This window comes from Numenius arquata, chromosome 11 (genome assembly GCF_964106895.1).
Source record: "Numenius arquata chromosome 11, bNumArq3.hap1.1, whole genome shotgun sequence".
Taxonomy (NCBI): domain Eukaryota; kingdom Metazoa; phylum Chordata; class Aves; order Charadriiformes; family Scolopacidae; genus Numenius; species Numenius arquata.
The window spans coordinates 10,542,333-10,560,127 of NC_133586.1; the positions used below are offsets into that span (position 1 = coordinate 10,542,333).

The 17,795-nt window shown below is 38.0% G+C and overlaps 1 protein-coding gene across 1 annotated transcript in view; it reads right to left on the bottom strand.

The window, feature by feature from the left end:
- ADAMTSL3 (ADAMTS like 3) overlaps nucleotides 1-17,795 on the bottom strand; it is a 189,368-nt gene that overhangs the window by 31,382 nt on the left and 140,191 nt on the right. The window contains exons 16-20 of the mRNA XM_074155696.1: nucleotides 11,407-11,693; nucleotides 4,151-4,280; nucleotides 2,886-3,078; nucleotides 2,069-2,248; nucleotides 1,159-1,312 (exon numbers count right to left, since the gene is read on the bottom strand). Of these exons, the coding sequence (XP_074011797.1) occupies nucleotides 1,159-1,312; nucleotides 2,069-2,248; nucleotides 2,886-3,078; nucleotides 4,151-4,280; nucleotides 11,407-11,693 (944 nt within the window). The remainder of the gene's footprint in view (nucleotides 1-1,158; nucleotides 1,313-2,068; nucleotides 2,249-2,885; nucleotides 3,079-4,150; nucleotides 4,281-11,406; nucleotides 11,694-17,795) is intronic.

Sequence of the window (17,795 nt, forward strand, 5' to 3'; positions counted from 1 at the left end):
TCCACAGGGCTTTATTTAAGTGGAGTTTTGAACCTCGGGATTTTGGCATGTTAATCTGAAACACAGGCCAGGAAAAGAAGTTTCATATTATGTATGAATCAGTAATTATTCTATTTCTTCTTTTGTTTTGTGAATAATTTTTACAGCAAAGCTTCAAAATGTGTAAAGTAGCTATTTCTTGACAGCACTATGAATTGGGTCAAAACATGTCTATCTCTGTGATCTGTGATCAAAACCAGGCCGTTCATGAAGGCTTTAGGTTTTCTCCCACCTCAAAAACAAAACTTCTCCTTTTTTCCTTTCTTTTCAGCACCCTCCTCCCCAAACCTACAAACTAATACCCTTGTTTATAAAGGAAGGAGAGCACAGGTTCAGACATAAGGAACCCGCATTTAGAACTGCCAGTTCTAAATGACTGTATGTAATTGAACATATTCTATAGCAGTAAGGTATTTCCATCAGTGTTACACACAGGCAATTAGTGCAACTACCATCAGTATCATAACCCGATTGTGCCCAAATTATACAGTTCCTACAGACAATCTTTCTGAAAAGATTTTTTATATAGACAGTAATAAAATATTGGATTTTTTGAAGACTGTCTGTACTGTCATCGCTTCCTGCAAAGCTCACGAGACTGGGATTCTCATTTCTACAAGAAAAGATAGAAATTATACCTAAAGTTATCACTGGCACAGAGTTTCAGGTTTTGAATTCCACCACGCTAAGCAAAATGTCTGGAGTAATACAAATGTACAGTGAAAAGACAAGCCAGAACTGGATTCTTATCTTTTCTAATGTCCTTTGTAATTTATATTCAATGTATGGATTTTTTTTTTTTTTTGCAGTTGGGATAGCATAAAGGATAAAGGAAATATCAGATCAAATATAGGTAAGTAAGAGGGTGAGAGGTATGTACCCCACTGAAGTGTATTCAAAACTACTTCTTGAGATCATAACCTTTATTTCTGACTGGCAGGAAAAAAAATTAAAAATAATCCTGTTGTTACTGGTCTAGTAATTATGACAGTCAGTTAATGCCAGATTTGTAATGTTGTGAAAGTACAGGGAGATGAGTGAATTAACCTGTATGCAGACTTTTCTTTATAAATAGATCATTCCAAATCAGCAAGAAGCTACATAAAGTAACATACTTACTGTTGCAGGCATTCATCTGACAAGACCTTACAAGCAGTGAAGGAGACAGACCGCTACACATTGATCCATTTAATGTGACATATTGGCCCTTTGCTGTTAGGTTTTGGCAGGCAAGTTTCCTTCTCTGGATTCCAACTCCGCAGCTTACTGAGCACTGTGAAAGGAAGGATGCAGTCAAGCTAAACTTGGTGTTCCACACCACACATGCTAATTTTAAACTAGTTTGTCTTTTATTTCTTCTGAAAGACAGTGCATATGCTCTACTTCATACATATCATTGTGTACCCAGACATTAAACTCTCTCCATTTTTCCAGGCAATAAGAATACAAGATAGATAATTTGTTCCAGCAAGCAACTCAGGAACAAGTAAAATAACATGACGGTATTAATGTCCAACAGTGGGCAGAACAGAGCAATGAGATCTAGTATCTAAGAGATACAATTCAGCACGTTCCAAACAGTCTGTGTCAAGTCTCTCAACCCTCTCTCCTAGTTTGTATTGCACGAACCTTTAATTGCAGCTTCTAAATTCACTTTTATAAATCTTTTTTGAACAGGGAGTGGTAGCAAGCTTGCATTAAATGGGGAAGGAGGAGGACATATTCCAGTATAATGTAAAGATTTGCTTTTTGGAAGCCATACTATGAAATAACTGATAGCTGAACACATCTGGTAGAACGCATGCAATGTGTTACAGCCTGTCCTTCAGCAACTCAAACACAGCTCAGGAAGGGGGATGTGATCAGTCTGGTTGTAGGCAGGGATGCACAGCAACTGTATGCACACTTTAGTCCTGTTCAGCTACCCTGTGAATTTGTTGCTCCAAACACCTTATTCACCCAAGCAGAAATCTTTAGAGCTCATGTTGCAGTTGAAGGTTTTGGTTCGCCCTTGTTAGGGACTGCTTACCTTGGACCATTCTCCTACAACTATCTGAGGAGGACAATCAACTTTTGCACATGGTTTACTAGTTGGCAATTTAGGTCCCTGGCAGGTGTCATCAGAGTGCTTCAGGAAACTTCCGTCCGTCAACAGCTGCTTACAGTACACTTTGCGAGTCTGAATTCCTCTTCCACAAGTACGTGAACACTAAGGAGAAGAAGAGAACATAACATGTACACCTGCATGGACATCTGGGCTCACCCATCACATTGTTATTGTACATAAACACTGTAAGCTCCCCCCCGCTAATTATACCCTCTTGAAAAATGACATCTACTTTCAATTAAAAAGCAAGCAGCATGTAGAAAGTTCTTCTGTTAAAAATATTTCACTAGTATATTAGAGATGATGGGAACTTAAGTTAAAAAGTCACACTACTTGAGTGCAATTAAGTAGCAGAAATCTTTAAGAAAAACATGCATCTTGCACGTAGATCTGCCTACGTCCCACATCAGTTAATACACCTGGTGGGAGTTTAGGAAACCCTGTCCTTGAGACAAAAAAAAACCAACAAAGTCATGTCTCCAAAAGTAGGTTATTGCATTTGCAGAGCATAGAAAGAGAGATGGTATCCAGACTTCTGAAATCTTAAAAAGGACTTTCCACCTCATTCTGTGACTACCCATTGGCATAGTAGTCAAAAGTGGTATTTTTGACCCTGGATTGTTCTAATGAAATCAACTGAAACACCTACCAAAGTTTAGGAGCTACTGTCCGTGTTATTCCAGCTAAAGAATTTCAAGTCCATCTCCACATTTAACCTATTTCTATAACCTGGTCATACCTGTTGCCATTCCTCAACGTGCCAAACAGGAGGACAATCAATCTGGTTGCAAGCTTGTAAAGAATGAGGTTTTTCGTCCTTGCACTCTTCAGCAGCAACAGCAGATCCTCCCGGCTGCTGGCAGAACACATCTCTGGTCTGTATCCCAACCCCACACGTAGCCGAGCAGCGTCTCCAGGGGCCGCTTTGCCACCTGTTCCAACAACACAGCCAAAACCCCACATTTTAGCAACTCGCCTCAGACTGGGGAAGGAGCAATCATGCTCTAACAGATCCTAGCAAAAAAAAAAAAAAAAAACCCAAAACCTGGAGGCCTAGTAATTGATAGATGGCTAAAACATCTCTTTGGTTTGGATGTAATGCAAAATTATAAACTAGATTTATAAACTTGCAGGTAACAAGGAAAAGCAGACATTATTCACAATAAAGTAATAGTAATTTCCAGACAAATTCAACTCCAGCATTTACTTTCAGAATGCTCCTCAGAAAAAACAGCTTGTTGGCAACCTGCTGGCGTTTACATTTATAAATATAAATATGTAAATAGACCTTTCTTACATCTACAAAACTTCCTTTAAATGTGTACATGTTTTCTATAAAACATCCTGTTCCTGTTAACTTCTTCCCTACACTTTGCAAGATGAGGTTTCTGCAAACACATAGAAACAGTATGCAAAGGATCAGGGATGTCTGAGATCAAAAGCGGGTAAATAAGGCAGCACATGTCAAAATTTCACATATGGCCCTTTCAAGTGACCAAATCCGCTAGGTTTTCTTGGATTTGCACTGGGTTTATTCTTTTCCCATATTCTCCGAATAAACATAAGAAGCCATAAGAACTATGTAGGGCTACTAAAGAAGCATGAAATTAAAATAACTTTAAATCATAATTTCACTTTTTTTCATTCAGTAAGGATAGAAAGTAAATATTCTCTGGTTTTTTTTGTGAAATTGCCCTAAAATTTTCCTTGAACCACTAGAAGAGTTAAGGCTATTTTTTCAACTCTGGCAAACATCTACACAGAAGAGATTTATTTCAGAAAATGTTCCCTATTTTATTAGTGAGATGTGAAGAGTGGAAAAGGAGTGAACAAGACCAAAAAAAATCCCAACCCCACAACCTTGTTAAAGACAGAAGTAGTGAAATTTCATCCCATAGTAAGACCACAGTCCTGCAATCCGAACCCTTTCTGAGAAAGCCAATGTTTATTTAAGTCATATTAACCATTTCTTTGCCACAGTTTGATTTCACTATTGCAGTGTACCTTGGAGGGCAGAGCTTTGTATTGCAAGCACGAGTCATTGGTGGCGGTCTCTTGGAACTGTCACACAGGGTTTCATTGACAGCTTGTTTTGTCTCTACATGCAGACACATTGCAATGGCTTCTTGTGTTCCTGGATTAAAAAGGAAAACTCTCATGAAAAACTGAAGCTGGAAGAGATTTCTGTAAAGCCTACTCTTAAATAATACTCAGTAAAAAAGCTCCAAAAACAGAACTAGATAGCATAAAAGTAACATAAAAGTCAAAAGGAACACAAAGACAATTTATATGTTTCATGATCAAAAGATATTTGTGAATTATATCTAGCACTTTACTTCTGTGATATTTAAAAGGTTTGATTAGGCATTCTACCTCTCTGAAAACCAACAGAAAATAGGCTTCTCTGTCCATTATCAGATGCTACATCTGCCTGGTTCTGTAACCGTCCCAAGTCAACTACTGGTTTCATTGCCAAAAATCAGGAAAAAAGTGATTCCTTCTCACTTACCTTAACTTAAAGGAGCTAACGATCTGCAAAAAAAATGTAATAAAAAATGCAGAAAACTTGCAAAACTATAGTCAGGAGAAGGGCGACTAAACATAGAACCTTTCTTACAGGAGCTAAGAGGTGAAATGGTTTTGCTGAAGGCAGCAAATCTGACCCAGGCTAGAGCTTTCCTCACTTGTGACCGTTCTTGGCACCTTCTGATCTGCAGCTCTTGCTACTCGGATCTTATTACTGAAGCATGAAAGATTACTAATACTCAAATTTCTATGAGTCAAAATGAAAAGTAATACAAGTTTGCTTTAGAACAAGTCAGCTTAGCAAATACAAGTCTTGTGAACTGCTTTTATTTAAAACCTATGTAATTATCCAATTTTACATATCATATTCTTTTGTATGAAAGCCTTGCTCAATTTCAAAGCTCACTCGCATGCACATGAAAGACAAGATGGATTGTGGTGTACTTTGGGGATCCTGTGTATCAGGGATGTTCCAATAAAGCAAAGCTGAAGATCATAATCCTGTAGAACAAAAAAGCACTGACATAATAAAATACCTACTTTGTTGCTTCCAGGTAAAAATTACTTTTTAAGAGTCACAATTTAAAGAATTTAAATCAATTTCCTTCCTATATTTCACTTATCTCTAGTGATTTTGTAAGGATACAAACTTGCTTTCAGTAGCAGGTTATATTTCTTTTCCTATGAACAACTTCTAAGGTTTCAACGGGAGTTGCATTTTTAACTAAAACCCTTCACTAACCACTTCATGGTATCATCTATGACATTGCTTGAAAACATCACCACTACTGTTACACAAAGACTACTACAACTATTCCCACTTCTGTGTCAACTGTACATGACGACTGGTTTCTTGGCACAGCTGATCATTAGCCATTCTGATTCCAGTGAGCTCAATGAAATATCCTACGCTGAAAGTTTCCTCTCCGTGCCAATGGTCCATATTTCTCTCTTTCACAGCACATTCATGAGCACTGTCATTCCTTTTATAACCAAAGTTCTTCCTTCCATCTATAAACAATTCTGATGTGGTCCAACGTGTCAGCCAACCCAGGCCACAATCCCTCTTTGTGACACTTGAACCAGTCCAACTCTTTCAGACACTTCAGCAGGAGCAGACCAGCAGTGATTTTCACAATAACATAGATTCCAGTTTCTTTCAGGGTCTCCGGTGCACCTCTAGATCCCCTCAGGGACTCATTTTCAGTTCAGAAAGACCTTGTTATATAAATGTTTTGACTACACCTACAAAGTGATGAATTTTTATAGAATAGAAAACCTGAAATATGATTGACAACCTATTCAGTTCTCTTATATCAAAGCATTGATAATTACATTAACATAGAACACACTCCATATTTACAAAACCATATTTTACTAGCAGGGCTGAGAAGAAACCTTTAACAGCGAGTACCATTACTGTAATGCAGACATTAACATGTGCAAAAAAAGACAAACCAGTAAATAAACATGGTTTCTAGAACTCCACTATTTTATTCCAGACTGACAACCAAGGGAATCAAACATTTTCTGTCGAATTGATCCCCATGTGTTTGTTTAATGGGAGCACCTTCCCTTTCCCCTTAGGTAGGAAATGCACATCTGAGTGTCTACAGGAGAGAAATAAAGATTTAGAAATTGTGTTCTGGCAGAAAGAGAATGACATTACCAGACAAGCAATCAAGCACATATCGAGCATTCATGTAACCTCTATTTAGGTCAAAATCTACCCTACATTACCAGCCTCCAGTTTCGCTGACCTCATTGTGTTCCTGTGGGAAAACCACACTCAGAGGTGATGCTGCTCTGGAACAAGTTGCGATAAGCCATATCTTCGTAATATCTCACACAAAGGAGGGGAATGAAATGAGATTCCTTACAGACCATCTAAGTCGGCAAAAATCCCATGGGAACTTTTTATCTCGGTGTTATAAAAACTAAATTGGCCAGCCAAATGAACAAAAGGCATGTCATACCAGGTGATGGTTTTTGACTGCAACTTGCCACCTGGAGTTCATTAAACCACTTCTGCCTTGCAGCATGACCTACCCAGCTTTAATTGTGTTACCAGAAGAAAATGTCGATACGCAGTGTATCTTTCAACTGACTTAACTACAGGGCACAAACTACAGTAGTGAATTCTCTCCAAAGGGCTGTAGTGAAAGAAAAATGGCACCCTGTTTGATGCCTTAAGTACAAAATAGATATTAACAAGTTGTTAAAAACATACCATACACCCTCTTCCTGTTCCTTGGTTCTCAGTTGAAGGACTCTAATAACTAACCACACTTAATTGATGCAGCATTTGCTTGAACTTAATTGTCAAAATGTCTTGACAATTAATCAGAGTTCTCACCCCAAACTGTAACTTTACATTAGTTGGGAACTTCAATTGCTGATAAATTTCTTATTCTATGTCGACTGGAAAATGGAAAAATCTATTATTCAAACAAGCAAAGTTTTATATGTATGACTTTCTTGGCTTATAATATAAACATAGTAGATAATTTAACTGAAACATTATGTATGCAGCAGGGAGCATTAAGTATTTTTACAGTAATCTGATGCACTATTGTAGTAATTATCCTACTATTCGGTGAAATAGAATATTTTCTATTTTAACCCAGCATTCAAACCACATACATTTACATTCTTTTACAAGCTCTTCTGTGCAGTGAAATACACAGTGCATGAAGCTGTGTTATAAGATCAGAATGCTTGAAAAAAGCCCAGGCTTTTTGTTTCTGCCTTTTTTAGAGTACAAAGAAAATGGGGGTGGAAATTTGCTGTGCAAACAGTAAGAGGGTGGAGGTATTCTCTATACCTGGAAGAGGAAGGACAGTCATTTATTTCTATCAGATAGTCTCAGTTTGGTGACTATTTAAAAATATGTACTGTCAGCTGTAAATAGCTCAGAAGAAATGCCAAGTCCTACATATGCTTGAGCCTCTCTGTAACTCTATTGAAACTGGCAATTGTATTTATTCTGTAATTTAATGTTCTTTGTTCTGTTATTTAATGTTCTGTAAAAAAGTAAACAGTTAGTGTCTGCAGTTAATGAAATTAATCATAGGAGTAACCAGTTATCAAATTGCCTACAAGGCTATTGCAAATGCTCTCAGCTTATATGCAACTTTCAGAACAGTAATTGTTTTTCTTAAGAGCCCTTAAATTTGGCTAGAATCCATGGATTTTCTAAGAATCTCAGGTTTCTTATAAATAAAATAGTAAACTTTTAGCTGTTATGATCCAGACAAAAGCCAGAAAACACAACTTGACCGCACCCTAAAGTTTCCAAAGCCACAGACTACAGGGGAAACAACAGGAAGTGCATATGTATTTGTTGTTTAATCTCATTATTTTTAAGCCAATGTAATGACTTTGGGGGGCCTGAATCATAATTTTTGAAGCATATAGAATATAAATAATAATAATTACACTGAAATGCCAAAATCTGCCTCTTGCAATTAAATGTGTTTTTAAACAGGGACCCAGAAAATATTCAGTTATTTTTTAAAATCGAAAACATCCCTTTAAAATATTAGAGTAGTTAAATGATTGACAACACTAAAGAAATACTACAGATTACAAGAAAAACATTTCTTCTCCTCAGGCATACGCTTTATTCTGGTAACAACTATTACTTCTCACTGATGGTATTATGAAAATTAAACTTATACTTATGTTGGGGGCTCTTGCATCAGGGCCAAAGTTCTTCAGATTGAAAAGAAAAACAACAAAAACATTCTGGGAAAATGAGGGAAAATCCTGAGATCCCTGAGCACACAGTTGGCTTATTTTCAGTTTGGGATTTCTTCAGTCACTGAAGACAAAATAGATCTTTAGCTTTCAGGATGGTTACAGAGTTTCCTATGGATGTTATAAGGTGATGTCTGCCTCAATTAGCCTGGACAACTTTTATTTGAACTCATGGAAAGATTGATGAAAGCAGTATTAATTATGCTAGCAGGCAATACACATCATAGCAGTCCTCAAAAGCAGTTAAGTTTTATGGCACCCAATATGCCATATGACAAGCCACACAGATTCGGTGCAGAAAGCACACAAAATGACCAGACTCATGTTACTAATGCTCTAGAACCTGTTAAATACAGTGAACTGGAAAGTAAAGATAATGTTTGATAATGCCTTGCAGATCGCTCGCTCTCTGTAATTCAAATACCTCAAAAACAATGCTTCCATATGCATTTTTACTTCTGCTTTGGAGATGGACCGGCGGGGAGTTTGAATTCAAAGTCATCGGTTAAATCTATGAGGATTTAAAAAAAGGTGCAAGTGACAAGCACTGAAACAGAGACTCAGTCCTTGCTCAAACAGTGGCTATAAAGCTCCCAGCCGACTTAGACCCTGCAGACTTTTCCCTCATTCAGAGAGAGTCAAGCACTAAGAAATGGGGGTAGGGAGTTCTGAGGATACAGAAATCCACAGGAATTTATTTTAATAGCCACTGCTAGATACATACATACATACTAGAGAAAAAGCACCTAATATAATTTACATTACACTGGGATATTCCAAACTCAGACAACATTTATTTCTTGTAACGAAAGAGTTCATCTAATTGAAATGAGATTTGAACATAAAACTTAGCAGAAACGGATCAGCTCCTTTGAACTACACAATGGAAAAAAAGTAGACAGTGAGATCATTAGTTAGTACATTGCAATAAGTTGGAAACAGAAGAGATGTCTGGTTCCCTTAAAACTATTTATCGGCAGGTAATTTTGGGTCTGTTTGAAAACCTTTGCCAAGGCAGCAAGAAGACCAGAACTGATAGAAGGAAAAAATCACTGCTACCTAACTAGCATAACAGTGCAGGGACTTCTGAAGCTGTTCATTGATAAAATATCCTGACAACTTCCCACATTTCCCAGGAGCATCACATAAGAAAAATGTCTAGACATAGCACCAGTGATACAACAAAAGTCCCAAGAACACAACCAGATATTTTCTTTCAAATTTCTTTAAATGGATCATTTCTATTGCGTATCAAATAAATGGTTAGATTCCTATGAACACTTATTGGACAATTCTGGGTCAAGCAACCTCACAAATTCATGAAAGTGCCAGAAGCCAGCAACAGAATTCACACTCAGCTCCCTCAGGAACAAAATTAGGCTGAGCATGGGATTGTGCTCATCTGTCATTTTGAAGTTCCTTTGTGCCGGCAAAGTAACCTACAGACTTCTGTACAGACTCCTTAATTTACCATAAGCTTGCACTTCAAGTGCAAGTTTTTATGTGAATGTTTTTGCACGGACAAACTCAGATGTGAAAACGCAGGCAATACAAACATGCACATATACAACTGCAGGCAAAGCCTAAAGATTATTTCAGCCTAGATGTCTGCTGATGTCATCAAAATTCAGAAGCTTTGGAGTTTTAGAACACCTTTGACAAAGATACTGGCTACAAAGCAGTATAAAGTGGATTAAAGATGGCGACGGAGTGACTGTATATTACAAAAATCAGCTGAGATAAGAAAAAGAGAACTACAAACTTAGTAGTAATGAAAGCCTTGTTTCTGCTTTATAGTAAATTTTCCTTTTTTCTAAAAACAATTCCCTCATTAAAATGAAGAAACCGAGACACTCAATCACGATAGCTGTCACTACCATGTCACTTTTGTACATACATACTTGGACTGTAGCCTCTTCTACCTTGCCAGTCAAAACGCCCACTGAAGGTAGCGGAGGGAATGGGATGCATCAGCTTTTGTGCTGCTATTCCTATGGATCAACCCCACCCGTAAACAGCAGCAGTAAATGATAAAGGAGGTACTTATCAGTCACTTACCATCCTGCCGATAGCATTCCAGGGCATCCCTCCCAACTTCTGTCTTCAAGGTTTGAACTGGTGAACAGTACAAAGGAGGCTGCTTTCTGTGAGCTCTAGACGGGCTCTCTGCTTCCAACTGTTTCTGTTCTCCCCTTTTTTACATTTTGTTTATTTCTTCTATGGGTACAACTGTCTTTGCTTCCCACTGATGTCATCAGTCCTGTCATATATAGGTGTGGTCACAATCCCACTGCCTCCACTTAACACTTCATAACTCACTTGTGTTTGGTCCCAAAGTACAGTATGTAGTAGCAACACCAGCAACCTTGTCTAGTAACATGTACTTAGGACGACAGAGAGATTTGATTACATCCAAAAAAGAATGTGCCTAACTACTTGCAGACAGATGTATGGCACAGAGTTCCTATAGAGTGATATACTGTACCAAGACCTAAACAAACTCCCGTTTGATCTTCATGGTGGTCAGACTGAAAGCAAGTCTCCCTAATTACAACTTGCAGAAAATGGCGGCATTTTGGAAAATAACCAAAAATTAACATGAGAATTTTAACTCTGAAACTATACACTTTCATTCGTAGGAAAAGAAAGCTCATTATCAAACATGCTGGTACCACCAACTGCCTGGCAGCTGAGAGTCCTGCAGCAACGAGACTGAAGCAGGTTGCCGTATCAACAATTTCTTGCACCTTACTTAACCAAATAAAGTTGGCATTTGAATACAGGATATAAACGAAACAAAGTAGTTTGAAATACCGTATGGATAACTTAGAAAAAAGTTAAAACTTGAAGCTGCAGGTTTTCCAACAGATCAGCGTGGCTAATTTAGGGTAACACTAACAGAAGACCCGAAAATGTCAAATAATGTCAAATTCTTACAACTCAGGATAAATAAATAAATACATAAATAAAGGTACCTCCAAGACATGTGGCTGAACAAGGAGTAAAACCAATGTATTCCCAGTCATAAATGACATTGCCACCTTCAGCATGTGAATATTCTGGTGTGTAGGGGACAGGTTCACTGTCACAGGATGCCTGGTGACAGACTCGTTCTGTTGGTGGCTTCACATCTTCGCACTCCTCCTCAGGCAGTTCAACCTCAGTCTGAGTAAAGGAGAGAAGAATTCGGCACTTCACATCTCGCACCTGGGTGCCACTGCCACACGTGGCACTGCATGGAGACCAGGGCTCAGGAATAAACCTGAAAATAATCACAGCGCAGTAGAAACACTGTCATTTTATTCCATATAATTGTGTCTCTGTGTGCAGAATTAAAACATAGCTGAAGTGCATAAATGTGTGTTTATACTCAAAGCAGACAATACATAATACTATTTGATGATTAAACAGAATGCATAGTCAAGTGTATTAAGTCTTTCACTTGGCTCCCATCCAGGATCATTTCTCAAAATTCACGAAAGAAAAGATGTAGGAAAAGAGGAGAAAGAATCATGAGGAACAGGGAAAGCTGTATCCTTTTTGAGGGGGAAAAAGGACATCTCCTAAATCTTTTCTTAGACTTATTCAGTGGAAAAAAAGGAGAAACTCTGTGAAGACATCTCTATACAATGTAAAATAGCTCCTCAGATATGCAGATTTAGGCATATGCTAAAAGCATATTTGCAGTTTGCTTAAATCTGAGAAAGGCCACCACCTTCTGTCATACTAATAATCAGCAACCAGACAGAAGAAAAGCACTTTTCAAATCTATCTATCTCAAATGCACACCACCGTGGGCTGCTGTTCAGATTTAATCTTGTAAGAGGCCTCTCATCTTCAATAAAGAGGTCTAACCAGCTCAGTCTAATCCATCATTTTTACTAGAAAGCTTTTATGCTCCTGATGAACTATAGTAAAATCTTATTTTACACATCATGAATTTACTGAAGGAGGTTTTAGTCCATAATATTCTATGACTTCAAGGGTCACATTAATATCTGATCGTAATTTTCAAGATGGCACTAGAGCCAAGGGGATGAATTTCATTAATAAAGTCATCCTGAATGGCTCTGGAGTACAATTTATAAGAAATCAAATACAGAGTTTCATAGGACATTTATTCAAAAGGTTGCAGTTGCTCTTTATTATATGTCCAAATGCAGCTGATGATCAAATCACAAATGGAAGATACAGGAGGATATATTTGACCAATGCTAAACACGTAGTTGGAAGAAAAAATCCAAATTAGGATTCAAAGATTTTCTCCTTATCTTTGATTAAGAATTATCTTTCTCTTTCCTGCAGAAAAGCTGCCCTTACAAATACAAGAACAGTCGTGTAAGACAAAAATCAGTATTTATGCTCTGCAAACACAGTAAGCGTAGAAAAATGTCAACACAGTGTGGTTGATTCTGTGGACAGTTTATCATCTTGAGCCAATAACTTCTTGCCAGTATATACAGAGGAAGAATCAAATAGAAGAAAGGAGAACACATGAGTGGATACTCTAACTCAGTCCTTGGGGTAGTCACTCAAGCTGTGCTTGGGATAGACCCCAAGACAGACTGTCTCCTGTGGAAAAGACTATTCCCATTTCCAATGAAGGTTACAAGGTAACTGGTTATTGTTTAAGGAGATGTTGATGAAATACATTTACAACTTTACTATAAAGATAAATATGTCAAAGCCCTTCACTTCAAAGTTTCCTTGAACAGAGCTTCAAAGTTTTAGTTTGAGCTCACTGGTCCTTGACAGACTTCAGTAAAGGGTGCAGTATCCCCAGCTCCTCCTGAAACCAAGGAAAACTGCAAGTTCTCATCCTTTCATGAGTCTGACTACCTTTGAAGGTAGTCAGATGTAGATGACCAGATTGATTTTTATTGGAACAGTATTATCAAAACGGTGGATGGTTGTGTCCTATAGTGATAAAATCTGAGTCAATGACATACTGGTGCAACCCAGCAGCCCATCGAGTCCAATGGCACAGCCGGCGAGGGTCAGTGTCCAAATGGCTTTGATAAATTCTAACTGAACATCTGAGGGAAAAGCTGCAAAGGAAGGCTTTCCCTTACCCCAGCAGATAAAATCAGCTTAACCCTGAAACATCAGATTTCACAGTCTTTTCAAAGACAGCCCACAAACTCACTATGGTAGCCATGCCAAAGTCACCCTCATCCAGCAAAACACTTAAGCATGTGCCTAACTTTAAGCATTCTGGCAATCCTTTGAAGTCAATAGGACTATGATGTGTTCAGAGTTAAACTTGTGTTTAAGAGCTTTATTGGACCAAGGCCATTGTGCATAGGCTTAACAAAATTATGACTTTTCCTGTCCTTCTGCGTTAAAAAAAAAAAAAGGCCTAAGTCCGTTTGTAGTTATTACCTAATTGGAAAAATAAAACTGATGGACATTTATAGTTGAAAAGAGTTGGTTGGTGTTCTGACCACACCTAACAGTTTACAGTCTGAAAGCAGATAACTTTTTTTGGTAAAAGCACACCAGAAATGAGTGTTAGTTTTGTATACTGTTAGTTGAGTGCATTAAAACATTCCAAAAATAATGTATGATGCATTCTTTTGAAATCCTGTATAAATGAAAGGAAATTTTGAACCACAGCAATCCTTTCATTCAACAACCAATTGATTTATAAAGAAACTTAGAAAATTCTAAGCATTTTTTCTTTGACTTATAGCAAGCCTATATTATAATTGAGGTTTTCCTGTTGAATATTAGTGTCTGGTATTTTTCAGTGAAGTGCAAAATTAAAAAAAACAACTCAAAATACTTTTTTTTCTACCTTGGCATTTGCTAAACTAGTCATATGACTATTTAGCTATTAAAATCCTAAATTACAGAATTTTTCAAAGGATAGCCATGTTAAAGTCACACTTTATGTACCTTCATCAGAAGCCAATGGAGACTGCTAATACAAAATTAGAGCAAGGAACTGACTGGACAGTGACAGAGCTGCAGAGGTCGGCATACTATCTGAATTTTAAGTTCAGGCAGATGATGTTTTTATTTTTAACATATGCACAACCAAAGCCCGTGACAGACCATTAAACCAAACTCCATCAACCTCAGAAGTGACTCAGTGGCATTTATAGCATACAAATAGCAATGCTTTGGACACAATACTTTACTCTGCCTTTGATGGACATACAGTCAGAGTGATCTCAGGTCAGGATTAAGAAGCATCAAAGCACTTGTTCTATGAAACTTTGCAGATCATCAAGAATTTATAATGGAATGGATAGGATGGTGGTAACTCTGAAAAATTTCTGAGGTCTTTCAACTAAGTCTGTAGATGAGACTCCTCTCTGATTAAAAAAAAAAAAAAGAATGGAAAAATGCAAATCCAAGCAGGCACAACTTTTCACAATCAGCCTTCTTATACAGTCGTTCTTCCCAATGCGATGTAGAAATCAAATGCTCCTACAATCATCTGCACAGGTATAAACGATGCACGCACTACAGAGGCAGTGGAGAGTATCCATGCTGCAGTATTATCAGTCTAACGCCAATGAAAATGCACATTTACTTGGCACACTCTGAAAAAGCTGGTGCAGGATGACCCGGAAAATGAAGCAGTGACCAAAACTACTGATGATAAAACTGCAACAGGACAGCCCAACCCAACCAGATTGAATCTGAACTGAAAATTTAATTCAGCGCAGGCTTCTGCAGCTTTCTAAAGACTTGGAAAACATGGTGTCAAAATATATATATTTTTTATTTTCCTCATGCCTGCAGTTCTTGCTTTCAGTTAAGACAGGAAATGCCTAAATCCTGAAAAAAAAAGGCTGCTCTTGTGATATTTCCAGTCCAACCCTACTGCGCCAAGGGGCCTGAATAAAAGTTTGCAGAAGCATCTAGAATGTTGGATGCTTACTGGGGCAGAACTTCCACAATGCTGGCACCCTACCCCTGCCTGAAGCACCACCCTTGCCTGCTCTAAGCAGAGTTGCACTGCCAGGTTTTATCAACCTCAAATGTAAAGTGCTGGACAAAATCACCAGCCCGTTTTCAGAGAAGCAGCTGCAAAAAATGTGTAATTATCTAACAGCAAAGTCACGATGGGGACATTTCTTTGAAAATGACTCAAACACAAAGAACAGCAATCTTTATGAAAGACACTGCATTTCACATTTGGCGAGTGCAACTTCACAAACCTAGTGATTACTTTTTATATTTTTTAGCTCAGGTTGCTGAAAAAATATATCAGCTTTTGAAAGCATTTTAGTTTTGTCTTAAGCCATGAGAGGGAAAGGCAGTTGAGGTGTCTATTTCTTTAACTTACGATTATTAATAAAAAGGATGCAAAACCTTGCTGGAGCTTCTCTGCGAATCCCACTGTAACTAAGAAAGCTCAAGGGAAGAACGTTTAAAAATAATGATTGGTATCAACTGTCATCACATTCCACAACTAAAAACTAAAAAGGTCAGACCTACATTTTTCTTGGCCTCACTTTAAGGGCAGTCATTTTTTATTTTGCTAATAATAAAAAAAAAAGAAGCTTTTGAACGTTCCCCCTCTATGTAAATTCAGGACACCAGCCGTGGTAGACCACAGCGGCAGAAGTATTTATCTTCCACAAGCTACTTTTGGCATATCCATCATTTGTGGGTTCTAAAATGCAGCTGCATTTATTCTCTTATTCATTATCAACTAAAATATCACACAAAAGCATAGAAAGGCAGTTGTAATAAAAGGATGGACTAGAAGTTGAGACTTCATATTGTGGTTTAAGTTTGGATGACAAGAGAATAACTAAAATTAAAAGTGATGGCATTTTACCAAGGAAATCATAAACCTCCTGCTAGGCAGAGGTAGGCTTTGAGTTATCACTGTGCCATGGGTAAATTACAGAAAACAAAGTTAAACTGATCCAAACCAGAGGTAAATCTTGTTATAATTTAATCTGGGAGAAGTAACAATGTATTGTTAGGGTTTCTTTTTAAATCCTAAACCCTGACCAAAAAAATCTCACTCCAGCCAAAAGACAGGAGCAGTTGGGGCATGAGTTTTAAAGCATCTAGTGAGAAATTGCTCTCTTTGCAAACCACTGTCCACATGACCAACAGGCAATCTGCGAAAAGGGAGGGAGGCAGGGATCAGTTATTTCTCATTTCTCCTTACCTGTCAGCTTCCTTAGAATAATAAAGTAAGAGCAGGTGGCAGCAGAAGACAGGTAAAAAGAAGCTAAAGGGGAATGTGGCTGCAGGGTTACAGCTGGGTCCCAGGAGAGCCCAGAGTACCCAGACTAGGAAAGCACAGCACCCCACCTCCATGAAGGGGGGGATGGCAGAGAAGAGTCAACAGCAAGAAGTGGCTGGAGAAAGCTTTTAGACTTAGGTGAAGATGCTTCCGGGAAATGTGAAAGAAAGCCTCAGGAAAGGATCATGAACAAAAGAAGAAGAAAATGTAGGTGTCCAGAGTAAGCGAAGAAGAAAAAAAAAAAAACCAGGAAACTGCAAAACTGTCCAGCTGTGACAGGACATGCACTGAGAACTCAAACACATGGCTCCATTCACAGTGTGAGGCTGCAGCGGAATACATTGGTCACGTCTAGGAAGGCATGAATAACTGCTTTCTTTGTAAGGACAAGGTAAAAGGGAACCCATTACAAAGTTTCCGGCTCAGCTCTATTATATTCTAAATATACTCTGAACTAGCATGCTCTGTTCCTGCCAGTCCTCCCTGCTTGTTCTGTCACAGACTGCTGCTGAAGAATCCTGAAAACCTAAAGACTACATTAGTTCATGGTTGCCACAGCTTGATTTGTAATGCTAAAGATCGTTTTCTTTATAGCTTCACACTCTTTAGAGGGGGCCTCATATACCTTCATTCTGATATGCTGGCATTCAACAGGCACATTTGATTGCATCATCCCCTTTGACAATCACATTTTATTTTTATAACTTTGCTACTACCCTGCCTGAATTCAGGGCCACCAATTTGGAGAGTGAAATAACGGCTCACAGTAGGTTGACACTTGACTTGAGAGGCTAGAGCAGTGAAAAGTTTAAAGTAGAGTCACCATAACTATGCAAACACCTGTTTGGCAAGAGATTTCTTTTGTGAGTCAGTGCAGGTGTAAAGATTTTATTACTCATGATCACACCTGTTGATGCATGTGTGCCAAAAATCAGGAATAGCTAGATGGAGGAAGAAAAATAAGAAGTTACGGGGCACACTGTTCGTAGAGCAATATAAATCCAAAGTAACTTCAGTAATCTCATCTAAATTATTTTAAATTAACATTACTACAAATGAGTGCAGAATTTGGCTAAGCACAACAGAATAACGTTTAAAATCTCTCATGAAAACCTTATAGAAAGCTACTACTTTCTAGAAAGTTAT